This window comes from Phaenicophaeus curvirostris, unplaced genomic scaffold (assembly GCF_032191515.1).
Source record: "Phaenicophaeus curvirostris isolate KB17595 unplaced genomic scaffold, BPBGC_Pcur_1.0 scaffold_75, whole genome shotgun sequence".
Lineage (NCBI taxonomy): Eukaryota > Metazoa > Chordata > Aves > Cuculiformes > Cuculidae > Phaenicophaeus > Phaenicophaeus curvirostris.
The window spans coordinates 843,330-869,466 of NW_027206697.1; the positions used below are offsets into that span (position 1 = coordinate 843,330).

Genomic DNA, 26,137 nt, shown 5'->3' on the forward strand with positions numbered 1-26,137 from the left:
TTAGGGTTTTTTTGGGGTGCAGGTGGTGGTTTTGGGGCCCTGAGGGGGTTTTTAGGTGGTTTTTAGGGGTGGTTTAGGGGGGGGTTAGGTCTTTTTGGGGTGCAGGGGTTGTTTTCGGGGTGCTGAGGGGGTTTTTAGGGGTGTTTAGGGGTTTTTTAGGGGAGTTTTAGGGTTATTTTGGGGGTGCGGGTGTTGTTTTTGGGGTGCTGAGGGGGTTTTTAGGTGTTTTTTAGGGGGGTTTTAGGGTTTTTTTGGGGTGCAGGGGTCATTTTCAGGGTGCTGAGGGGGTTGTGGGGCGCAGGCTGCTGCAGACGGAGCAGCGGGAGCTGCAGAACGCGGGGCAGTTGTTGGTTTTGGGGTGCTGAGGGGTTTTTTTGGGGGTGCTGAAGGGATTTTTAGGGGTTCTTTGGGGTGCTGAGGGTTATTTTTAGTGGGTTTTTAGGGGTGCTTGGGGGCTTTTAGGGTTTTTTTGGGGTGCAGGTGGTGTTTTCGGGGTGCTGAGGGGGTTTTTAGGTGGTTTTAGGGGTGTTTAGGGGGGTTTTAGGGGGGGTTTAGGCTTTTTTGGGGGTGCAGGTGTTATTTTTTGGGGTGCTGAGGGGGTTTTGGGGCGCAGGCTGCTGCAGACGGACGCCGGGGGCTGCAGAACACGGGGCAGTTGTTGGTTTTGGGGTGCTAAGGGGGTTTTTAGGGTGTTTTTAGGGGTGTTTGGGGAGGGTTTAGGGTTTTTTTGGGGGTGCAGGGGTTGTTTTCGGGGTGCTAAGGGGGTTTTTAGGGGTGTTTGGGGGGGGTTAGGGATTTTTTGGGGTGCAGGGGTTGTTTTTGGGGTGCTGAGGGGGTTTTTAGGGGTGTTTAGGGGGGCTTTTAGGGGATTTTTGGGGGTGCAGGCGTTGTTTTTTGGGTGCTGAGGGTTTTTTTAGGTGGTTTTTAGGGGTGTTTAAGGGGTTTTTTTAGGTTTTTTGGGGTGCAGGGTTGGTTTTCGGGGTGCTGAGGGGGTTCTGGGGCGCAGGCTGCTGCAGACGGAGTGTCGGGGGCTGCAGAACACGGGGCAGTTGTTGGTTTTGGGGTGCTAAGGGGGTTTTTAGGGTGTTTTTAGGGGTGTTTGGGGAGGGTTTAGGGTTTTTTTGGGGTGCAGGGGTTGTTTTCGGGGTGCTGAGGGGGGTTTTAGGGGTGTTTAGGGGGGCTTTTAGGGGTGTTTTGGGGTGCAGGTGTTGGTTTTGGGGTGCTAAGGGGGTTTTTAGGGGGGTTTAGGGGGGGTTTAGGGTTTTTTTGGGGTGCAGGGGTTGTTTTCGGGGTGCTAAGGGGGTTTTTAGGTGGTTTTTAGGGGTGTTTAGGGTTTTTTGGGGGGTGCAGGTGTTTTTTGGGTGCTGAGGGGTTTTTTAGGTGCTTTTAGGGGGGTTTAGGGGGGTTTTAGGGGGGTTTTTAGTTTTTTTGGGGTGCAGGGGTGGTTTTCGGGGTGCTGAGGGGGTCGTGGGGCGCAGGCTGCTGCAGACGGAGCGGCGGGGGCTGCAGAACGCGGTGCGCAACGTGCTGGACGGGGAGCTGCTGCTTCGCTTCCTCTACCTCAGCTCCCTGGAGCGCCACGAGCTCGCCAAGAAGATCGGGACGACCCCCGACATCGTCAGTGGGGCGGCCGTGGGGCCGGAGGGGGGCTCTGGGGCTGCTTCGGGTCCCCTATGGGGCAGGAATGGGGGTGTCTGTGGGGCAGGGTGAGGGGTGTCTGTGGGGCAGGGTTCGGGTCCTCTATGGGGCAGGAATGGGGGTGTCTATGGGGCAGGAATGGGGCTGTGGGGCTGGGTTTGGGTCCTCTATGGGGCTGGGTGTGGGGCAGGGTGTGGGGCAGGAATAGGGGTGTCTATGGGGCAGGGTGAGGGGCTGGGTTGGGGGTGTCTATGGGGCTGGTTGTGGGGCTGGGTTTGGGTCCCCTATGGGGCAGGAATGGGGGTGTCTATGGGGCAGGCTGTGGGGCAGGAATGGAGCTCCAGGGCTGAGTTTGGGTCTTCTATGGGGCAGGAATGGGGCTGTGGGGCTGGGTTTGGGTCCCCTATGGGGCAGGCTGTGGGGTGTCTATGGGGCTGGAATGGGGCTGTGGGGCTGGGTTCGGGTCCTCTATGGGGCAGGAATGGGGGTGTCTATGGGGCAGGGTGTGTGGTGTCTATGGGGCAGGAATGGGGGTGTCTATGGGGCAGGAATGGGGGTGTCTGTGGGGCAGGGTGTGGGGGTGTCTGTGGGGCAGGGTGTGGGGTGTCTATGGGGCAGGGTGTGGGGTGTCTATGGGGCAGGCTGTGGGGCTGTGGGGTGTCTATGGGGCAGGCTGTGGGGTGTCTATGGGGCAGGGTGTGGGGCTGTGGGGTGTCTGTGGGGCAGGGTGTGGGGTGTCTATGGGGCAGGGTGTGGGGTGTCTATGGGGCAGGCTGTGGGGTGTCTATGGGGCAGGGTGCGGGGTGTCTATGGGGCAGGCTGTGGGGCTGTGGGGGTGTCTGTGGGGCAGGCTGTGGGGCTGTGGGGTGTCTATGGGGCAGGCTGTGGGGTGTCTATGGGGCAGGGTGTGGGGCTGTGGGGTGTCTGTGGGGCAGGCTGTGGGGTGTCTATGGGGCAGGGTGCGGGGTGTCTATGGGGCAGGCTGTGGGGCTGTGGGGGTGTCTGTGGGGCAGGCTGTGGGGCAGGGTGTGGGGCTGTGGGGTGTCTGTGGGGCAGGCTGTGGGGCTGTGGGGTGTCTATGGGGCAGGGTGAGGGGCTGTGGGGCCGGGTTTGGGGTCCCCCCCCCGACGCCCCCTCCCTGCCCCCCCCCAGATCCTGGAGGACCTCCTGGAGATCGACCGGGTGACGGCGCATTTCTGAGGGCCCCCCGAGCTGCCCCCCGAGCTGCCCCCCGAGCTGCCCCCCGGCGCCCCCCGAGCTGCCCCACGGCGCCCCACACATCCCCCCCCCCCCTCCCGCCCCACAAGTGCTGCCCCACGGCTGCCCCACGGCTGGAATTTTATAAAGAAACGAGAAAGCCCCTCGTGGCGTGTGGCTCGGGGGGCAGGGGGGGACACGCCGTGGGGCGGGGGGGGGACACGCCGTGGGGCAGGGGGACACGCCGTGGGGCAGGGGGGGACACGCCGTGGGGCAGGGGGACACGCCGTGGGGCAGGCTCTAGGCCCGCAGGTGGCGGTGGAGCTGGTCGCCGTGGGGCAGGAGGCCGCAGCGGGACAGCAGGCGCAGGGCCAGCGACGTCAGCGACACCGACAGCTGCTCCAGCCTGAGGGAGGCACCAACGTCAGCGTCTTCATCATCAGCTTCATCCCCAGCATCATCATCCCCGGCACCGTTATCGTAATCCCCAGCATCACCCTCCATCAGCATCATCCTCATCATCATCATCGTCATGGTCCCCATCCCCATCAGCATCCTTATCATCTTCATCCCCATCAGCATCTTCATCCCCATCAGCATCATCCCCATCATCGTCATGGTCCCCTTCATCTTCATCCCCATCATCATCTTCGTCCCCATTGTGGCCCCCATTGTCATCAATCATCATCATCTTCATCCCCATTATGGTCCCCATCATCTTCATCCCCATCATCACAATCCCCATCATCATCATCCAGGTCGCCGTCATCATCTTCATCCCCATCATGGTCCCCATTATCATCAATCATCATCATCTTCATCCCCATCATCATCATCCCCATCATCATCATCATGGTTCCCATCCCCATCAGCATCCTTATCATCTTCATCCCCATCAGCATCTTCATCCCCATCATCATCATCCAGGTCCCCATCATCGTCTTCATCCCCATCATGGTCCCCATTATCATCAATCATCAGCATCTTCATCCCCATCATCTTCATCCCCATCATCATCCCCATCATCATCTTCATCCCTATCATGGTCCCCATTATCATCAATCATCATCATCTTCATCCCCATCATCATCATCCAGGTCCCCATCATCATCTTCATCCCCATCGTGGTCCCCATTATCATCAATCACCATCATTTTCATCCCCATTATGGTCCCCATCATCATCTTCATCCCCATCATCATCATGGTCCCCAACATTGTTGTCCCCATCATCGTCATCATCATCATTGTCTCCATCATGGTCCCCATCATTATCATCCCCATCATCATCTTCATCCCTATCATGGTCCCCATTGTCATCAATCATCAGCATCTTCATCCCCATTATGGTCCCCATCATCTTCATCCCCATCATCACAATCCCCATCATCATCATCCAGGTCGCCATCATCATCTTCATCCCCATCATCTTCATCCCCATCATCATCTTCATCCCCCTCATGGTCCCCATTATCATCATCCCCATCATCATCATCTTCATCCCCATCATCATCATCTCATCCCTGTCATCATCATCGTCTCCATCATGGTCCCCATCATTATCATCCCTCTCATCTTCATCCCCATCATGGTCCCCATCATCATCATCACCTCCATCATCATCATCCCAATCATCATCTTCATCCCTATCATGGTCTGCGTCATCATTATCATTGTTCCCATCATCATCCTCATCATTATACCCCTCATCTTCATCCCCATCATCTTCTTCATCCTCATCCTCATCATCGTCCCCATGATTGTCATTGTCCCCATCATCTCCCCATCACCATCTCCCCATCATCTTCATCCCCGTCATGGTCCCCTCCCCGCTGTCGCTGTCCCCACGGTGTCCCCCCCTCCATCATGGTCCCCGTCGTTGTCACCTCCCCCCGGCTGTCCCCCCGTACCTGATGGCCACCTCGAACTTGATGGTCTCCCAGGTGGCCCTGGCCCACTGGCCCAGGCTGCTGCCCCCGTGGCCTCTGAGGTGGCCCCAGCTCCGCACGGCGCTGGGGACAACGGGGACATGTCCCATCATCTCCAGCTTTTCCATCCCACCCCATCCCATCCCAATCTCGTCCACCTCCATCTCCATCCCATCCCATCCCACCTCCTTCTCCACCTCCACCATCTCCATCTTTTCCTTCCCATCCCCATCCCCATCTCCATTTCTTCCACCTCCATCCCATCCCACCCCATTCCATCTCCACCTCCATCCCTTCCATCCCATCTCGATCTCATCTCACCTCCATCTCCATCCCACCTCCATCCCGTCCCAACCCTTCATCTCCATCTCTTCCATCCCCATCATCTCCACCTCCACCTCTTCCATCCCATCTCCATCCTATCCCATCAACTCTGCCTCCATCTCCATCATCTCCAACTCCTTCATCCCATCCCATGTCCACCTCTTCCATCCCATCTCCATCTCTTCCATCCCCATCCCCATCTTTTATATCCCCATCTCAATCTCCATCTCCATCCCATCCCATCATCTCCATCTCCATCTCTTCCATCCCATCTCCATCTCTTCCATCCCTATCTCCATCCCATCATCTCCACCTCTGCCTCCATCTCCATCATCTCCAACTCCTTCATCCCATCCCATCTCCATCTCTTCCATCCCCATCTCCATCCCATCCCATCATCTCCACCTCTGCCTCCATCTCCATCATCTCCAACTCCTTCATCCCATCCCATCTCCATCTCTTCCATCCCCATCTCCATCTTCTATATCCCCATCTCCATCCCATCACCTCCGCCTCCATCTCCATCGTCTCCAACTCCTTCATCCCATGCCATGTCCACCTCTTCCATCCTATCTCCATCTCTTCCATCCCATCTCCATCTCTTCCATCCCCATCTCCATCCCCATCTCCATCCCATGCCATCATCTCCACCTCCATCTCCATCTCTTCCATCCCATCTCCATCCCATCATCTCCACCTCTGCCTCCATCTCCATCATCTCCAACTCCTTCATCCCATCCCATCCCCATCTCTTCCATCCCCATCTCCATCTCTTCCCTCCCCACCTCTATCTTTTATATCCCCATCTCCATCCCATCATCTCCATCTCTGCCTCCATCTCCATCTCTTCCATCCCCATCTCCATCTTTGATATCTCCATCCCCATCCCATCATCTCCACCTCTGCCTCCATCTCCATCATCTCCAACTCCTTGATGCCATCCCATCTCCATCTCTTCCATCCCCATCTCCATCTTTTATATCCCCATCTCCATCCCATGCCATCATCTCCACCTCTGCCTCCATCTCCATCATCTCCAACTCCTTCATCCCATGCCATGTCCACCTCTTCCATCGCATCCCATCCCATCTTCATCTCTTCCATCTCCATCCCATCCCATCCTCTCCGCCTCCATCTCCATCATCTCCAACTCCTTCATCCCATCCCATCTCCATCTCTTCCATCTCCATCCCCATCATCTCCACCTCCGCCTCCATCTCCATCATCTCCTTCATCCCATCCCATGTCCACCTCTTCCATCCCATCTCCATCTCTTCCATCCCCATCTCCATCCCATCACCTCCGCCTCCATCTCCATCATCTCCAACTCCTTCATCCCATCCCATCTCCACCTCTCCCACCCCAGCTCCACCCCGCCCCGTCCCGCGGTCCCCGCCGGGGTCACCTCCTGGCCATGAGGGCGTAGCGGTCGACGGGGGCGCCGAGGGCGGCGTGGACGCTGCGGACGGTGTTGATGTTGCGGCAGACGAGGAGCAGGGGCCGGGGCAGCGCGCGCAGCGTGGCCACCACCGCCCCGAAGCGGCCCCGCGCCATCTCCTGCATGTAGAGCCGCTCCTCCCGCGACAGCGCGTCCCGCAGCGCCCGGCCCCGCGACAGCGGCCGCTGCAGCAGCATCTCGCACAGCAGCCGGTGCTCTGCGGGGAGGACACCCCCGGGTCAGGGACGGGGACCCCGAAGGGGAGGAGGAGACCTCGGAAAACGGGGACCCAAAAGTGGAGGAGGAAACCTCGAAAAACAGGGAGAACATCTCAAAAGTGGAGGAGGATGCCTCAAAATTTGAGGAGAACATCTAAAAGTTGGAGGAGGATGCATCAAAATTGGAGGAGAACATCTAAAAGGTGGAGGAGGATGCATGAAAACCTCAAAAAATGGGGACAGGAACCCAAAAGTGGAGGAGGAAACCTCAAAAAACGGGGATGGGAACCCAAAAATGGAGGAGGAAACCTCGAAAAACGGGGACGGGAACCCAAAAGTGGAGGAGGAAACATCAAAAAACGGGGATGGGAACCCAAAAGTGGAGGAGGATGCATCAAAATTGGAGGAGAACATCTAAAAGTGGAGGAGGATGCATCAAAATTGGAAGAGAAGATCTAAAAGGTGGAGGAGGATGCATGAAAACCTCAAAAAATGGGGACGGGAACCCAAAAGTGGAGGAGGAAACCTCGAAAAATGGGGAGAACATCTCAAAAGTGGAGGAGGAAACATCAAAAAAAGGGGATGGAAACCCAAAAGTGGAGGAGGATGCCTCAAAATTTGAGGAGAACATCTAGAAGTTGGAGGAGGATGCTTGAAAACCTCAAAAAAAGGGGATGGGAATCCAAAAATGGAGCAGGAAACCTCGGAAAAGGGGGATGGGAACCCAAAATTCGAGGAGGAAACCTCAAAAAATGGGGACGGGAACCCAAAAATGGAAGAGGAAACCTTGAAAAACAGGGAGAACATCTCAAAAGTGGAGGAAGATGCATCAAAATTGGAGGAGAACATCTAAAAGGTGGAGGAGGATGCTTGAAAACCTCAAAAAAGGGGGACGGGAACCCAAAAGTGGAGGAGGAAACCTCGAAAAACGGGGGACACCCCAAAATCTGGGGCGGGGACCCCCAAGAAGAAGGGGGAGCCAAGAGGCTGAAAAATGGGGGGGGGATCCCAAAAATTGGGGAGGGGGGTGGCAAAAAGGGAGGGGATGGGGAAGAGGGAGTGGGACCCCCAAAAAGAGAGAGGGGACCCCAAAAAGAGAGAGGGGACCCCAAAGGGGGGGGGCAGGGGTACCTGTAACCCCTTTTCCCCCCTGTACCCCTATTCCCAGCCCCCCTGCACCCCGTTTTCCCCCCCGTACCCTCCTTTTCCCCCCGTACCCCCATTCCCAGCCCCCCAATCCCCCCCGTACCCCCCTTTTCCCCCCCAATCCCCCCCATACTCCCCTTTACCCCCCTTTCCCCCCCGTACCCCCATTCCCAGGCCCCCAATCCCCCCCATACCCCCACTCCCAGCCCCCCCGTACCCCCCTTTTCCCCCCGTACCACCACTCCCAGCCCCCCTACACCCCCAATCCCCCCTGTACCCCCCTGTTTCCCCCCCGTACCCCCATTCCCAGCCCTCCAATCCCCCCTGTACCCCCATTCCCAGCCCCCCCAATCCCCCCCGTACCCCCCTTTTCCCCCCTATACCCCCATTCCCAACCTCCCAATCCCCCCCGTACCCCCCTTTTCCCCCCCTGTACCCCCATTCCCAGCCTCCCCAATCCCCCCCATACTCCCCTTTACCCCCTTTTCCTCCCCGTACCCCCACTCCCAGCCCCCCCAATCCCCCCTGTACCCCTCTTTTCCCCCCATACCCCCCGTTTCCCCCCGTACCCCCATTCCCAGCCCCCCAATCCCCCCGTATCCCCGTTCCCAGCCCCCCCGTACCCCCTTTTCCCCCCCCCGTACCCCGTTTCTCACCGCTGAGCCCCATCTGGCGCGCGCAGCGGCTCATGTACACCCCCAATCCCCCCCTGTTTCCCCCCGTACCCCCATTCCCAGCCCCCCAATCCCCCCGTATCCCCGTTCCCAGCCCCCCCGTACCCCCTTTTCCCCCCCCCGTACCCCGTTTCTCACCGCTGAGCCCCATCTGGCGCACGCAGCGGCTCATGTACACCCCCAATCCCCCCTGTACCCCCCTGTTTCCCCCCATACCCCCATTCCCAGCCCCCCAATCCCCCCGTATCCCCGTTCCCAGCCCCCCCAGCCCCCCCGTACCCCGTTTCTCACCGCTGAGCCCCATCTGGCGCGCGCAGCGGCTCATGGCGCCCTCGTCCCGCAGAACCATCGCTCGCCACAGCGCGCACAGCCAGCCCCGCTCCCTGACACACGCACACTCGGGGACCCCCCCCTGAACCCCAAAACGCACCCCCTGCCCCCCCACAGCCCCCTCTATGCGCCGCCCCCCCCCCCAACCCAGACCCTCTAGGACCACCCCCCCCCCAAATCCCCTCTGGGACCCTCCAGGATCACCCAACCCCCCCTCTGGGATCACCCAGAAACTCTAGGGCCCCCCCAAACCCCCCTGTGCACCCCCCCAAAACCTCTAGGACCCCCCCAAAACCTCTAGGACCCCCCCAAAACCTCTAGGACCCCATCAAACACCCCCAGACCCTCTAGGACCCCCCCCCCCCCCCAAATCCCCTCTGGGACCCTCCAGGATCACCCAACCCCCCCTCTGGGATCACCCAGAAACTCTAGGGCCCCCCCAAACCCCCCTGTGCACCCCCCCAAAACCTCTAGGACCCCCCCAAAACCTCTAGGACCCCATCAAACACCCCCAGACCCTCTAGGACCCCCCCCCCCCCCCAATCCCATCTGGGACCCTCCAGGATCACCCAAACCCCCCTCTGGGATCGCCCCGAAACTCTAGGACCCCCCCCAAACAGCCCCAGAACCCCTAGGAGCCCCCCAGAACCTCTAGGACCCCCCCCAAACTCCCCGGTGCCCCCTCCCCAAACCTCTAGGACCCCCCCAGAAACTCTGGGACCTCCCCAAACCCCCGTGCCCCCCCCCGCCGAACCTCTAGGACCCCCCAAACACCCCCAAACCCCTCTAGGACCCCCCCAAACCCTCTAGAACCCCCCTGTGCCCCTCTAGAACCTTCTCCAACCCCTCTAGGACCCCCCAAACCTCTCTAGGACACCCTCAAATCCCCCCGAGACTCCTCTAAGACGCCCCCAGACCCCCCCAAACCCCTCTAGGACCCCCCCCAACCCCTCTAGAACCCCCCTGTGCCCCTCTAGAACCTCCCCAACCCCTCTAGGATCCCCCCAACTCCACCCCAGACTCCTCTAAGACCCCCCAAACCCCTCTAGGACCCCCCCAAACCCCTCTAGAATCCCCTCAAATCCCCTCGTGACTCCTCTAAGATGCCCCCAGACCCCCCCAAACCCCTCTAGGAACCCCCCAAACCCCTCTAGAACCCCCTCAAATCCCCCCCAGACTTCTCTAGGGCCCCCCCCAGACCCCTCTAGGACCCCCCCAAACCCCTCTAGGACCCCCTCAAATCCCCCCGAGACTCCTCTAAGACGCCCCCAGACCCCCCCAAACCCCTCTAGGGCCCCCCCAGACCCCCTGAAACCCCTCTAAGACCCTCCAAACCCCTCTAGGATCCCCCCAAACCCCTCTAGAACCCCCTCAAATCCCCCCCAGACTCCTCTAGGACCCCCCCAGACTCCCCAAAACCCCTCTAGGACCCCCCCAGACCCCCCCAAACCCCTCTAGGACCCCCCCAAACCCCTCTAGGGCCCCCCCAGCCCCCTCACCTGTGGCTGAGCACCTCGTAGAGCCCGTGGTCGAGCAGGACCAGCTCGGCTTTGCCATCGGCGCCGCGGCGCACCAGCACTGCCCCACAAACACCCCCCCTCTTTAATTTTGGGGACCCCCCCCTTCCTCAGGATCTTGGGGATCCCCCCCCCCAGGATCTCGGGGACCCCCCCGTACCGTTTCCGGGGTGCGGGTCGGCGTGGATGAAGCCGGTGGAGAAGATTTGCTCGGAGAAGACGCGGATCAGCTTCTCGGCCGCCTTGGGGAGGGGGTGACAGGGTCGGGAGGGACCCCCCGAACCCCAAAAACCCACCCTGGGACCCCAAAATCCAACCCCACTCCCCAAAAATCCAACCCCGCATCCCTAAAACCCACCCTGGGACCCCCAGAGACCCTCCCAGCACCCCAAAATCCAACCTGGGATGCCCCCTGGCACCCCAAAATCCAACCCGACACCCCAAATCCAACCTGGGACACCCCTGGCACCCCAAAATCCAACCCGGCACCCCAAAAATCCAACCCCGCAGCCCTAAAACCCACACTGGGACCCCCAGAGTTCCTCCCAGCACCCCAAAATCCAACCTGGGATGCCCATGGCACCCCAAAAATCCAACCTGACACCCCCAAATCCAACCTGGGACCCCCAGAGCCCCCCAAATCCACCCAGAGACCCCACCTCGGCACCCCAAAATCCAACCTAGGACCCTCAGAGACCCCCAAAATCCAATGTGGGACCCCCAGAGACCCCCTGGGCACCCCAAAAACCACTCAGAGACCCCCAGAATCCAACCTGGGACCCTCAGAGACCCCCAAAATCCAAAGTGGGACCCTCAGAGACCCTCAAAATCCAACCTGGGACCCCCAGAGACCCCCTGGGCACCCCAAAAACCACCCAGAGACCCTCAGAGACCCTCAAAATCCAACCTGGGACCCTCAGAGACCCCCAAAATCTAATGTGGGACCCCCACAGACCCCCCCCAGCCCCCCAAATTCACCCTAGGACCCCAAGAAACCCTCAAAATCCAATGTGGGACCCTCAGAGACCCCCAAAATCCAAAGTGGGACCCCCAGAGCCCCCCCAGATCCACCCTGGGACCCCCAGAGCCCCCCCAGATCCACCCTGGGACCCCCAGAGACCCCCAAAATCCACCGTGGGACCCCCAGAGCCCCCCCAAATCCACCCTGGGACCCCTCTCACGCGACTCACGTCCCCCTCGCGCAGCCCCTGCTGCCTCAAACCCTCCACGTTGGTGATTTTGCAGCCGTCGCAGAAATCGGCCGTGAGGACGCGCTGGGACACACGGACACCCGGACAGACAGGGGGACACGGAGAGAGAGGGAACAAGGGACAGACAGACGGGGGACAGGGGGACAGATGGATGGGGGACAGGGGCAAAAGAGAGGAGACAAGGGACAGACGGACAGGGGACAGGGGGACAGGACAAGAGAGAGGGGACAGACGGACAAGGGACAAGATAGAGGGGACAGGAGGACACGGGACAGGACAGATGGACAGGAGGACAAGGGACAGAGGGACAAGATAGAGGGGACAGAAGGACGAGATAGAGGGGACAGACAGACAGGGGACAGAGGGACAAGATAGAGGGGACAGATGGACAGGGGACGGGATGGATGGACAGGAGGACAGGGGACGGAGGGACAAGATAGAGGGAACAGACAGACAGGGGAGAGGGGACAGAGGGACAAGATAGAGGGGACAGACGGACAAGATAGAGGGGACAGACAGATAGGGGAGAGGGGACAGAGGGACAAGATAGAGGGGACAGACGGACAGGGGAGGGGACAGATGGACAGGAGGACAGGGGACGGAGGGACAAGATAGAGGGGACAGACAGACGGGGGACAGAGGAAGAAGATAGAGGGGACAGAAGGACGAGATAGAGGGGACAGACAGACAGAGGACAGGGGACAGACAGGAGAGGGGACAAAGGGACAGGAAAGGGGAGAGGGGACAGACGGACGAGGGGCAGATGGATGAGGACGGAAGAGAGGAGGCAAGGGGCAGACAGACGGACGAGCGAGAGGGGACAGACGGACAGGGGACAGACAGACAGGGCTCAGCCGTGTGCCTGACAACCTGAATCCGAGTCCATCCCACCCCGCCTCAATCCTACTCCCACTCTCCCCCAATCCCAATCCCTCCTAATCCCAATCCTAATCCCCCCCAATCCCACTCCTAATCTCTCCGAATCCCTCTCAATCCCCTCTCAATCCCACTCTCTCCCAACCCCAAACTCTCCTAATCCCAATCCCAATCCCACTCCCAATCCCAATCCCGTTCCCACCTTGCTGGTCCCGTCCCAGTGCCCTCAGGTCACAACAAGGAAGGAGCAGTGGAGCCACAGCCCCAATCCCAACCCCGATCTCTCCTAATCCCAACCCCGATCCCTCCTAATCCCAATCCCAATCCCACCTTGCTGGTCCTGTCCCAGTGGGCTCTGGGCACCATGAGGAAAAGGCAGCAGAGCCGCAGCCCCAATCCCACTCCCAATCCCACTCTCTCCCAATCCCAATCCCAGTGTCTCCTAATCCAAATCTGAATCCAAATCCGAATCCAAATCCCACTCCCAATCCCATTCCCACTCCCAATCCCAATCTCTCCCAATCCCTCCCAATCCAAATCTGAATCACATTCCCACTCCCAATCCCTCCCAATCCCAATCCCTCCTAATCCCAATCCTAATCCCCCTAATCCCACTCCTAATCTCTCTGAATCCCTCTCAATCCCCTCTCAATCCCACTCTCTCCCAATCCCACTCCTAATCTCTCTGAATCCCAATCCCAATCTCTCCCAATCCCACTCCCATCCCAATCTCACTCTCAATCCCAATCCCACTCCCAACCCCACTCTCTCCCAACCCCAAACTCTCCTAATCCCAATCCCAATCCCAATCCCGATCCCACTCCCACTCCCACCTTGCTGGTCCTGTCCCAGTGCACGCGGGGCACGACGAGGAAGGGGCAGCGCAGCCGCAGGTCCCGTGCGCAGCGCTCGGCGTTCCGACCCTCGTTCTCAAAGTCCAGCTCCTGCGCCAGCCTCCCCTTCAGCTCCTGGGGTGGGGGGGGAGCTGTTTGGGGGGGGCTCGGGGGGGTCCTAGGGGGTCCTGGGGGGTTCAGGAGGCGATTCAAGGGGGGTTTGGAGGGGTCCTGGGGGGTTTGGGGCGTCCTAGGGGGTCCTGGGGGGGCAGTCAGGGGGGCTCGGGGGCTGTTTAGGGGGTGTGGGGGGGTCCTGGGGGGTTCAGGAGGGGAGCTGGGGGGGGTTGGGGGCTGTATGGGGAGGGTTGGGGGTGTTTTGGGGGGGGTGAGAGAAGGTTTGGGGGGTCCTGGCGAGGTTTAGGGGGTCCTGGGGGGGCTCAGGAGGGGAGTCAGGGGGGGTTGGGGGCTGTTTAGGGGGTGTGGGGGGGTTCTGGAGGGTTCAGGAGGGAAGTCACGGGGGCTTAGGGTAGGTCTGGGGGGTCCTGGAGGGGTTTAGGGGGTCCTGGGGGGGTTCAGGGCGGGAGTCAGGGGGGTTGGGGGCTGTATAGGGGGGGTTGGGGGTGTTTTGGGGGGGCTCAGGGTAGGTTTGGGGGGTCCTGGAGGGGTTTAGGGGGTCCTGCGGGGTTCAGGAGGGGAGTCAGGGGGGGTTGGGGGCTGTTTAGGGGGGTTTGGGGGGTCCTGGGGGGATATGGGGGTCCTGGGGGGGATTTAGGGGGGTTCAGGGTGGGGGTTTAGAGGGTCCTGGGGGGTTTGGGGGGGCTCAGGGTGGGTTTGGGGGGGGCCACAGGGGTCCTGGGGGGGAGTCGGGGGGGGCTTGGGGGTTGTTTAGGGGGTTCAGGGGGTTTTGGGGGGTCCTGGGGGGGTGTTGAGGGTCCTGGGGGGGCCTGGGGAGGCGGTAGTCGGGGGGGTTTGGGGTGCTGGGGGGGTCCAGGGTGGGTTTTGGGGTGCCCCCCCTCCACCTGCATCATGAACCCCACAATGTGCAGCATCACAGGGCTGGGGGGGGGGGAAGGGGGCTCTGAGGGGTTTTGTGGGGGATTTGGGGTGCTGAGGGAGGTTTTTGGGGTTCGGGGGGGGCCGGGGGGGTTTTGGGGTGCCCCCCCCACCCTCAGCACCCACCGAGGGAGAATTTGGGGTGCACGAACCCCACAATGCGCAGCAGCACGGGGCTGGGGTGGGGGGGGCAGGAGGTTTTGGTGGGTTTAGGAAGGTTTGGGGGGGTCCGAGGTGGGGTTTTGGGGTTCGGGGGCGGGGGGGAAACCCGTGTGGGTTTTGGGGTGCACCTGCAGGACCCATCCGAGGGAGAACTGGGGGTGCACGAACTGGACGAGGCGCAGCAGCAGCTCCAGCGTCCGGATGTCCCCCTCGAAGCGGTCGCGCAGGTCGATGTATTGGACCTGGGGGGCCAAAACAGGGGGGGCCCCTGTCTGTTTTGGGGGTCCCTGTGTGTTTGGGGGGTTCCCAGGGCCGTTTACGGGTCCTTGGGGGGCTTTTGGGGGGTCCCCGTGCTGTTTCAGGGGGTCCCTGGGGGAGTTTTGGGGGGTCCCTGTGTGTTTTGGGGGTGCCTGGGGGGCTTTAGGGGGGGTTCCTGTGTGTTTTGGGGGTTCCTAGAGTCTTTTAGGGGTCCTTAGGGGGCTTTTGGGGGGTCCCCGTGCTGTTTCAGGGGGTCCCTGGGGGAGTTTTGGGGGGTCCCTGCGTGTTTTGGGGGTCCCTGTCTGTTTTGGGGGTCCCTGTCTGTTTTGGGGGTTCCCAGGGCCGTTTAGGGGTCCTTGGGGGGCTTTTGGGGGGTCCCCATGCTGTTTCAGGGGGTCCCTGGGGGAGTTTTAGGGGGTCCCTGTGTGTTTTGGGGGTGTCTGGGGGGCTTTGGGGGGGGTCCTGTGTGTTTTGGTGTTTCCCAGGGTCTTTTAGGGGTCCTTGGGGGGCTTTTGGGGGGTCCCCATGCTGTTTCAGGGGGTCCCTGGGGGAGTTTTGGGGGGTCCCTGCATGTTTTGGGGGTGTCTGGGGAGGTTTTGGAGGGTCCGTGTGTATTTTGGGGAGTCCCTGTGTGTTTTGGGGGTACCTGGGGGGCTTTAGAGTGGGTCCCTGTGTGGTTTAGGGGTCCTTGGGGGGCTTTTGGGGGTCCGTGGGGGGCTTTAGGGTTGCCCCTGGGGAAGTTTTGGGGGTCCCTGTGCTGGTTTTGGGGGTACCTGGTGTGTTTTGGGGGGTCCCTGTGCATTTTTGGGGTCCCTGGGTGGATTTTTGGTCGGTTTTTAGGGTCCCTGGGTGGGTTTTTGGGGTCCCTGGGTGGGTTTTGGTGGGTTTTGGGGGTCCCTGGGTGGGTTTCTGGGGTCTCCCTGGGTGGGTTTTGGGGCTCCCTGGGTGGGTTTTGGTTGGTTTTTAGGGTCCCTGGGTGGGTTTTTGGGGTCCCTGGGTGGGTTTTGGGGCTCCCTGGGTGGGTTTTGGTTGGTTTTTAGGGTCCCTGGGTGGGTTTTTGGGGTCCCTGGGTGGGTTTTGGGGCTCCCTGGGTGGGTTTTGGTGGGTTTTTGGGGCTCCCTGGGTGGGTTTTTGGGGTCCCTGGGTGGGTTTTGGTGGATTTTAGGGTCCCTGGGTGGATTTTTGGGGTCCCTGGGTGGATTTTGGGGTCCCTTGAGTAGACTTTTGGGCTCCCTGGGTGGATTTTTGGGGTCCCTGGGTGGATTTTGGTCGGTTTTTGGGGTCCCCGGGTGTGTTTCAGGGTCGCTGGATGGATTTTAGGGTCCCTGGATGGATTTTTGGGGTCCCTGGGTGGGTTTTGGTGGGTTTTTGGGGCTCCCTGGGTGGGTTTTGGTGGATTTTAGGGTCCCTGGGTGGATTTTTGGGGTCCCTGGGTGGATTTTGGGGTCCCTTGAGTAGACTTTTGGGCTCCCTGGGTGGATTTTTGGGGTCCCTGGGTGGATTTTGGTCGGTTTTTGGGGTCCCCGGGTGTGTTTCAGGGTCGCTGGATGGATTTTAGGGTCCCTGGATGGATTTTTGGGGTCCCTGGGTGGGTTTTGGTGGGTTTTTGGGGCTCCCTGGGTGGGTTTTGGTGGATTTTAGGGTCCCTGGGTGGATTTTTGGGGTCCCTGGGTGGATTTTGGGGTCCCTTGAGTAGACTTTTGGGCTCCCTGGGTGGATTTTTGGGGTCCCTGGGTGGATTTTGGTCGGTTTTTAGGGTCCCTGGGTGGGGTTTTGGGGTCCCTGGGTGGGTTTTGGTCGGTTTTTGGGGTCCCCGGGTGTGTTTCAGGGTCGCTGGATGGATTTTAGGGTCCCTGGATGGATTTTTGGGGTCCCTGGGTGGGTTTTGGTGGATTTTGGGGTCCCTGGGTGGATTTTGGGGTCCCTGGGTGGGTTTCTGGGGTCCCCGGGTGAGTTCTGGTGGGTTTTTGGGTGAGTTTTTGGGGTCCCTGGGTGGGTTTTTGGGGTCCCTTGAATAGATTTTTGCGCTCCCTGGGTGGGTTTTAGGGTCCCTGGGTGGGTTTTGGTGGGTTTTTGGGGTCCCTGGGTGGGTTTTGGGGTCCCTGGGTGGGTTTTTGGGGTCCCCGGGTGGATTTTGGGGTCCCCGGGTGGGTTTCTGGGGTCCCCGGGTGGGTTTCGGGGTGTCGGGGGTACCTTGACGGCGACGCGGGAGCCGTCGTGGCGCGTGGCGCGATGAACCTGGGCGAGGGAGGCGGCCGCCACCGGCTCGAACTCGAAATCCCGGAAGAGACGCCCCACGGGGGCCCCAAAGTCCTCCAGGAACACCTCCTCCACCTGGGGGGGGACACGGGGGGACCACGGTTGGGTCACAGGGTCTCCAAGTTCATGGTGGGACCATGAATGGATCATGGAGACCTCATGGAGAGACCACGGTTGGGTCACAGGGTCTCTCCATGACCATGGTGGAACCATGAATGGGTCATGGTTGGGTCATGGTGACACCACGGTTGGGTCACAAGGTTCCCAAAGTCATGGTGGGACCATGAATGGATCATGGAGACCTCATGGAGAGACCATGGTTGGGTCACAGGGTCTCCATGACCATGATGGAGCCATGAATGGATCATGGTTGGGTCACGGTGACACCGTGGTTGGGTCACAAGGTTCTCATGGCCATGGTGACATCATGGAGACCTCATGAAAAGACCATGGTTGGGTCACAGGGTCTCCATGACCATGATGGAACCATGAATGGATCACGATTGGTTCATGGTGACACCGTGGTTGGGTCACAAGGTTCTCAAGGTCATCGTGGGACCATGGTTGGGTCATGGTTGGCCATGGACGGGTCACGGATGGGTCACAGGGTCTCCATGACCATGATGGAACCATGAATGGATCTCGGTTGGGTCACGGTGACACCGTGGTTGGGTCACAAGGTTCTCAAGGCCATGATGGAACCATGAACGGATCACGATTGGTTCATGGTGACACCGTGGTTGGGTCACAAGCTTCTCGAGGTCATCATGGAACCATGAATGGATCTCAGTTGGGTCACGGTGGCACCGTGGTTGGGTCGCAAGGTTCTCACGGCCATGGAGCGCTCACGGTGGGCTGCAGGGCCCCCGCGGCCACGTCCCCGCGTCCCTCTCCTCACCTGGCGGTGGCCCTGGGTGAGGGCCGAGTCCTCGAGGCGCCGCAGGCTCTGGGGGTACTCGGGGGGCAGGAGGTGGTTGAAGGCGCAGAGGCCCTGGCCCAGCTTGACGTAGAGGCCCCCGTTGCGCAGGGCCAGGCCCAGCAGGCGCCGCGCCGAGCGCCCGTGGCACCGCGACATCGGCCCCGCGAAGCCCGCCGAGTCCTGAGGGGCCACCGGCCGCGTCACGGGGGCCACCGGGGGCCCCAACCGGACACCCAGGAGACCCAACTGGACACCGAGGAGCCCAACCGGACACCCAGGAGACCCCACGGGCCACCGAGGAGACCCCACGGGACACCCAGGAGCCAAACCAGACACCCAGGAGACCCAACTGGACGCCCAGGAGACCCAACTGGATGCCCAGGAGACCCAACTGGACACCCAGGAGACCCAACCGGACGCCCAGGAGACCCAACCGGACGCCCAGGAGACCCAACCGGACCCTGGGACCCCAACTGGAGACCAGGGAGACCCAACCGGCCACCCAGGAGACCCCACGGGCCACCCGGGAGACCCAACCGGACACTGGGACCCCAACTGGAGACCAGGGAGACCCAACCGGACACCCAGGAGACCCCACGGGCCACCCGGGAGCCAAACCAGACACCCAGGAGACCCAACTGGACACCCAGGAGACCAACCGGAAACCCAGGAGACCCAACTGGACACCCAGGAGCCCAACCGGACACCCAGGAGACCCCACGGGCCACCCAGGAGACCCAACCGGACACTGGGACCCCAACTGGAGACCAGGGAGACCCAACCAGACACCCAGGAGACCCCACAGGCCACCCGGGAGCCCAACCGGACACCCAGGAGACCCCACGGGACACCCAGGAGACCCAACTGGACGCCCAGGAGACCCAACCGGACACCTGGGAGACCCCACGGGACACCCGGGAGACCCAACCGGACAGCCAGGAGACCCAACTGGACGCCCAGGAGACCCAACCGGACGCCCAGGAGACCAACCGGCCACCCAGGAGACCCAACTGGACACCAGGGAGACCCCACGGGCCACCCAGGAGACCCAACCGGACAGCCAGGAGACCCCACGGGCCACCCAGGAGACCCAACCGGACACTGGGACCCCAACTGGAGACCAGGGAGACCCCACGGGACACCCAGGAGTCCAACCAGACACCCAGGAGACCCAACCGGACACCCAGGAGACCAACTGGACACCCAGGAGACCCAACTGGACACCCAGGAGACCCAACCGGACAGCCAGGAGACCAACTGGACACCCAGGAGACCCAACCGGACAGCCAGGAGCCCAACCGGACACCCAGGAGACCCCACGGGCCACCCAGGAGACCCAACCAGACACCCAGGAGACCCAACCGGACGCCCAGGAGACCAACTGGACACCCAGGAGACCCAACCGGACGCCCAGGAGACCCAACCAGACACCCAGGAGACCCAACCGGACGCCCAGGAGACCCAACTGGACACCCAGGAGACCCAGGAGAACATCAAGGGAGACAAGGAGAACGTCGAGCACCCATCCAGCCACCAAGCGACCCAGGAGAACAGTCCCCCCCAGGGCTCCCAGCTCCTCCCAGTCCCCCCCAGTGCTCCCCGTCCCACCTGGTCCACCCCCCGCAGCTCCACGTTCTCCGTCCACCAGTAATCGGCCGAGATCTGGACACCCACACACAGAGACCTGGGGGGGCGACACCAGCGCCCCCAGTTCCACCAGCGCCCCCAGCGCCCCCAGTTCCACCAGCGCCCCCAGTTCCACCAGCGCCCCCAGCGCCCCCAGTTCCACCAGCGCCCCCAGTTCCACCAGCGCCCCCAGTTCCACCAGCGCCCCCAGTTCCACCAGCGCCCCCAGTGACTCCCAGTGACTCCCAGTTGCACCCAGTGCCCCCCACTACCACCCCAGCAGCCAAGCTCCAATAGAGACCCATAGAGTGACCCATAGAGACCCCAGACCCATAGAGAGACCCCATAGAGAGACCCCAGACCCATAGGGACCCATAGAGAGACCCCATAGAGAGACCCCAGACCCATAGGGATCTAAAAAGAGACACCAGACCCATAGGGACTCACAGAGAGACCCCAGACCCATAGGGACCCACAGAGAGACCCCATAGAGAGTCCCCAGACCCATAGAGAGACCCCAGACCCATAGAGAGACCCCACAGAGAGACCCCAGACCCATAGAGAGAGCCCACAGAGAGACCCCAGACCCATAGGGACCCATAGAGAGACCCCACAGAGAGACCTCAGACCCATAGAGAGACCCCAGACCCATAGAGAGAGCCCACACAGAGACCCCAGACCCATAGGAACCCACAGAGAGGCCCCAGACCCATAGGGACACATAAAGAGACCCCATAGAGAGACCCCAGACCCCCAGGGACCCACAGAGAGACCCCAGACCCATAGAGTGACCCATAGAGACCCCAGACCCATAGGGACCCACAGAGAGACCCCAGACCCATAGGGGCCCACAGAGAGACCCCAGACGCATAGGGACCCACAGAGAGACCCCAGACCCATAGGGACCCATAGAGAGACCCCATAGAGAGACCCCAAACCCATAGGGACCCATAGAGAGACCCCAGACCCATAGGGACCCACAGAGAGACCCCAGACCCATAGGAATCTAAAAAGAGACCCCAGACCCATAGGGACCCACAGAGAGACCCCATAGAGAGACCCCAGACCCATAGAGAGAGCCCAGACCCATAGACAGACCCCACAGAGAGACCCCAGACCCATAGGGACCCATAGAGAGACCCCAGACCCATAGGGACCCACAGAGAGACCCCAGACCCATAGACAGACCCCACAGAGAGACCCCAGACCCATAGGGACCCATAGAGAGACCCCAGACCCATAGGGACCCACAGAGAGACCCCAGACCCATAGGGATCTAAAAAGAGACACCAGACCCATAGGGACTCACAGAGAGACCCCAGACCCATAGGGACCCACAGAGAGACCCCATAGAGAGTCCCCAGACCCATAGAGAGACCCCAGACCCATAGAGAGACCCCACAGAGAGACCCCAGACCCATAGAGAGAGCCCACAGAGAGACCCCAGACCCATAGGGACCCATAGAGAGACCCCACAGAGAGACCTCAGACCCATAGAGAGACCCCAGACCCATAGAGAGAGCCCACACAGAGACCCCAGACCCATAGGAACCCACAGAGAGGCCCCAGACCCATAGGGACACATAAAGAGACCCCATAGAGAGACCCCAGACCCCCAGGGACCCACAGAGAGACCCCAGACCCATAGAGTGACCCATAGAGACCCCAGACCCATAGGGACCCACAGAGAGACCCCAGACCCATAGGGGCCCACAGAGAGACCCCAGACGCATAGGGACCCACAGAGAGACCCCAGACCCATAGGGACCCATAGAGAGACCCCATAGAGAGACCCCAAACCCATAGGGACCCATAGAGAGACCCCAGACCCATAGGGACCCACAGAGAGACCCCAGACCCATAGGAATCTAAAAAGAGACCCCAGACCCATAGGGACCCACAGAGAGACCCCATAGAGAGACCCCAGACCCATAGAGAGAGCCCAGACCCATAGACAGACCCCACAGAGAGACCCCAGACCCATAGGGACCCATAGAGAGACCCCAGACCCATAGGGACCCACAGAGAGACCCCAGACCCATAGACAGACCCCACAGAGAGACCCCAGACCCATAGGGACCCATAGAGAGACCCCAGACCCATAGGGACCCACAGAGAGACCCCAGACCCATAGGGGCCCACAGAGAGACCCCAGACCCATAGGGACCCATAGAGAGACCCCAGACCCAGAGAGAGACCCCAGACCCTTAGGGACCCATAGAGACTCCAGACCCATAGAGAGACCCCATAGATAGATCCTAGACCCACAGAGACCCATAGGGACCCACAGAGAGACCCCAGACCCATAGGGACCCATAGAGAGACCCCACAGAGAGACCCTAGACCCCTAGAGAGACCCCAGACCCATAGAGAGACCCCACAGAGAGACCCCAGACCCATAGAGAGAGCCCACAGAGAGACCCCAGACCCTTAGGGACTCACAGAGAGACCCCAGACCCATAGAGAGACCCCACAGCACCCCACCTGGAGAATCTTCCGACGCCCTCGAGCAGGAGCCGCAGGCGCCGGCGCTCGCGCCGATCGGCACGGAGGTACCAGAGCGACCCACACAGCCCCACGGCCAGCCCCACGGCCAGCCCCACGGCCACGCGGCCGCGCCTGCTGGGACACAGACCCCCATCGAGTGACCCGCAGGGACCCATAGAGTGACCCACAGCGACCCATGGGGACCCATACGGACCCATAGGGACCCACAGCAAACCATAGAGACCCATCGAGTGACCCATAGGGACCCATAGATTGACCCACAGCGACCCATGGGGGCCCATAGGGACCCATAGAGACCCACAGCAAACCATAGAGACCCATGGGGACCCACAGGGACCCATAGATTGACCCACAGCGACCCATGGGGACCCATAGGGACCCATAGATAGACCCACAGCGACCCATGGGGGCCCATAGGGACCCATAGGGACCCACAGCAAACCATAGAGAGCCATCGAGTGACCCATAGGGACCCATAGATTGACCCACAGCGACCCATGGGGACCCATAGAGACCCATAGAGTGACCCATAGGGACCCATAGAGTGACCCACAGCGACCCATAGGGACCCATAGGGACCCACAGGGACCCACAGATTGACCCACAGGGACCCATGGGGACCCACAGGGACCCATAGAGACCCACAGGGACCCATAGATTGACCCACAGGGACCCATGGGGACCCCGTAGTGACCCATAGAAAACCATAGAGTGACCCATAGAGTGACCCATAGAATGACCCATGGGGACCCCACAGTGACCCATAGAGACCCATAGAGACCCACAGCAAACCATAGAGACCCATAGAGTGACCCATAGGGACCCATAGATTGACCCACAGCGACCCATGGGGACCCCATAGAGTGACCCATGGGGACTCATGGAGACCCATAGGGACACACAGAGACCCATAGATTGACCCATAGCGACCCATAGGGACCCACGGGGACCCATAGGGACCCACAGGGACCCATAGATTGACCCATAGCGACCCATAGGGACCCACGGGGACCCATAGGGACCCATAGATTGACCCATAGCGACCCATAGGGACCCATAGGTTGAGCTATAGATTGACCCATAGCGACCCACAGCAACCCATAGGGACCCATAGTGACCAATGGGGACCTATAGGAACCCACAGAGACCCATAGATTGACCCACAGCGACCCACAGAGATCCATGGGGACCCATAGGACCCCATAGGGACCCCATAGAGACCCATAAATTGACCCACAGCGACCCATAGAGACCCCTGGGGACCCATAGGAACCTATAGGGACCCCATAGAGATCTCTGGGGACCCCATAGAGACCCATAGGGACCCATAGATTGACCCACAGCGACCCATAGAGATCCCTGGGGACCCATAGGACTCCATAGGGACCCCATAGAGACCCATAGATTGACCCCAGCGACCCATGGGGACTCATGGAGACCCATAGGGACCCCCAGGGACCCATAGATTGACCCATAGCGACCCACAGAGATCCATGTGGACCCATAGGAACCTATAGGGACCCCATAGAGACCCATAGATTGACCCACAGCGACCCACAGAGATCCATGGGGACACATAGGAACCTATAGGGACCCATAGAGACCCATAGATTGACCCACAGCGACCCATAGAGATCCATGGGGACCCATAGGACCCCATAGGGACCCATAGAGACCCATAAATTGACCCACAGCGACCCATAGAGACCCCTGGGGACCCATAGGACCCCATAGGGACCCCATAGAGACCCATAAATTGACCCACAGCGACCCATAGAGACCCCTGGGGACCCATAGGAACCTATAGGGACCCCATAGAGATCTCTGGGGACCCCATAGAGACCCATAGGGACCCATAGATTGACCCACAGCGACCCATAGAGACCCATGGGGACCCATAGGAACCCACAGGGACCCCATAGAGACCCCATAGAGATCTCTGGGGACCCCATAGAGACCCATAGGGACCCATAGATTGACCCCCCCCCACATCTCACTTGGGGGTCGCGGTGCTGCCGTGGGGCCGGGTTGGGGGTCTCGCCAGGGGGAGGCGGCCGAGCAGCACCTGGTGATGGGGGGGGGTGGGTTAGTTATGGGTCAGGCCCCCCCGCCCTGTGCCCCACATCCTGCCCCATAGATTCACCCCCCTATGGATCTATGGGGTGGGGAGGGGTCAGTCTGGACCCCACCCCCATCTCTGCCCCATATCTATGGGGTGGGGGGGGCACTTTGGGGTCTTGGGGGTCCCTGGGGGGGGCAGAGAGGGACATTGGGGGTCCCCGAGGGGATTGAGGGGGGGGGGCATGAAGTGGGGGGTCATGGGGGGGGAAAAAGGGGGGGATCCCTTTGGGGGGGGGCTTGGGGGGTCCCTGGGGTGGGGGAAAGAATGGGGGGCGTTTGGGGGTGCTGGGGGGGGGTCAGGGGGTGCTGGGGGAGGGGCGTCTTGGAGGGGGGGGAACAAGGTGGGGGGTCATGGGGAGACTGGGGGGCTGTTCAAGAAGTGTGTGGGGGGGAATCCTTGGGGGGGAGTCTTGGGGGGTCATGAATTGAGGGGTCCCTTGGGGGGGGCGATCCCTTTTTGGGGGGGGCTTTTGGGGGTCCCTGGAGTGGGGGGGGCTGGGGGGGGAAAAGGGGGGGCTTGGGGGGTCCCTGGGGTGGTCCTGGAGTTTTGGGGGGGGGGGGGCTTGGGGGGGGAGTTCTTTGGGGGGGGGGGAATAAGTGGGGAGTCTTGGGGGGGGTCATGAAGTTGGGGGGGGGGGAAGAAAGAGGGGGGGATCCTTGGGAGGGGGGGGAGGGAATCAAAGTGGGGGGGGTCCCAGGGGAATAAGGGGGGAGTCTTGGGGGGGGGTCATGAAGTTGGGGGGGGGAAGAAAGAGGGGGGGATCCCTTGGGGGGGGGGAGGGAATCAAAGTAGGGGGGGTCCCAGGGGAATAAGGGGGGAGTCTTGGGGGGGGGGTCATGAATTGAGGGGTCCCTTGGGGGGGCGATCCCTTTTTGGGGGGGGCTTTTGGGGGTCCCTGGAGTGGGGGGGACTGGGGGGGGAAAAGGGGGGGATCCCTTGGGGGGGGCTTGGGGGGTCCCTGGGGGGGGATCCCTTGGGGGGGGCGGGCTTGGGGGTGTTCTTTGGGGGGGGGAATAAGTGGGGAGTCTTGGGGGGGGAAGAAAGAGGGGGTATCCCTTGTGGGGGGGGAGGGAATCAAAGTGGGGGGGGTCCCAGGGGAATAAGGGGAGAGTCTTGGGGGGGGGTCATGAATTGAGGGGTCCCTTGGGGGGGGCGATCCCTTTTTGGGGGGGGCTTGGGGGGGAAATAAAGTGGGGGGGTCATGGGAGGGGGGGGAAGGGGGGGGATCCCTTGTAGGGGGGCTTGGGAGGTCCCTGGGGGGGGGTCCTGGTGTTTTGGGGGGGGCTTGGGGGGGGGGAATAAGTGGGGAGTCTTGGGGGGGGGGTCAATGAGTTTGGGGGGGGAAGAAAGAGGGGGGGGATCCCTTGGGAGGAGGGGGGCAGTAAAGTCCTGGGGGGGTCATGGAGTTGGGGGGGGGATCCCCATGAGGGGGGGGGGCAGGGACTCAAAGTGGGGTCCCGGGGTGGGGAAAAGGGGGTGCTGGGGGGGGGTCTTGGATGGGGGGGGGGGGTTGGGGGGGTTGAGGTAACGAGGAGGGGATTTGGGGGGGGTCAGGAGGTGCTGGGGGGGGAGGGGCGTGAGGTGGGGGGGGGTTGGGGGGGGGGGATCCCCTTTGGGGGGGGGTCCCGGGGGTCACCGTGCGCCGCAGCCCCATGGCGACCGCGGGAACAGCCCCGCCCCCTCCCGCCACGGCTCAGGCCACGCCCCCTCCGCTTCCCATTGGATAAAAGGCCCCTTTGGCCCCGCCCCCACACTTCCCATTGGCTGAGAGGCGCTCGGGCCACGCCCCCCTCGTCTCCCATTGGCTGAGACGGCGCGGGACGTTCCGCCCTTTCTCCCTCGCGACCTTGGCCACGCCCACCGCACGCCCATTGGCTGCGGCCTGGTCTTAGCCACGCCCT

General features: G+C 61.2%; 2 protein-coding genes across 3 annotated transcripts in view; one reads left to right on the forward strand and one right to left on the reverse strand.

The window, feature by feature from the left end:
• The window catches only part of CPSF1 (cleavage and polyadenylation specific factor 1), a 54,569-nt gene extending 51,630 nt beyond the window's left edge, over positions 1 to 2,939 (forward strand). The window contains 2 exon segments of the mRNA XM_069882041.1: positions 1,479 to 1,617; positions 2,791 to 2,939. Of these exon segments, the coding sequence (XP_069738142.1) occupies positions 1,479 to 1,617; positions 2,791 to 2,838 (187 nt within the window). The 3' untranslated portion in view covers positions 2,839 to 2,939.
• Positions 2,940 to 2,965: 26 nt separating this feature from the next.
• Positions 2,966 to 25,916, reverse strand: ADCK5 (aarF domain containing kinase 5). Of its 2 annotated transcripts, none has more exons than XM_069882027.1 (15): positions 25,873 to 25,916; positions 24,112 to 24,179; positions 22,091 to 22,225; positions 19,589 to 19,664; positions 17,960 to 18,160; positions 16,996 to 17,136; positions 14,673 to 14,786; positions 13,330 to 13,464; positions 11,600 to 11,683; positions 10,570 to 10,651; positions 10,392 to 10,470; positions 8,854 to 8,945; positions 6,492 to 6,741; positions 4,745 to 4,846; positions 2,966 to 3,241 (listed from the first exon to the last, which is right to left on the reverse strand). In XM_069882027.1, exons 1-15 carry the CDS (start codon positions 25,888 to 25,890, stop codon positions 3,136 to 3,138), a joined length of 1,683 nt encoding a protein of 560 aa, XP_069738128.1. In that variant the 5' UTR covers positions 25,891 to 25,916; the 3' UTR covers positions 2,966 to 3,135. The 2 variants fall into 2 exon arrangements, with proteins under 2 accessions (XP_069738128.1, XP_069738127.1); XM_069882026.1 differs by having other exon boundaries at positions 8,842 to 8,945.
• Between the last annotated feature and the right edge of the window lie 221 nt (positions 25,917 to 26,137).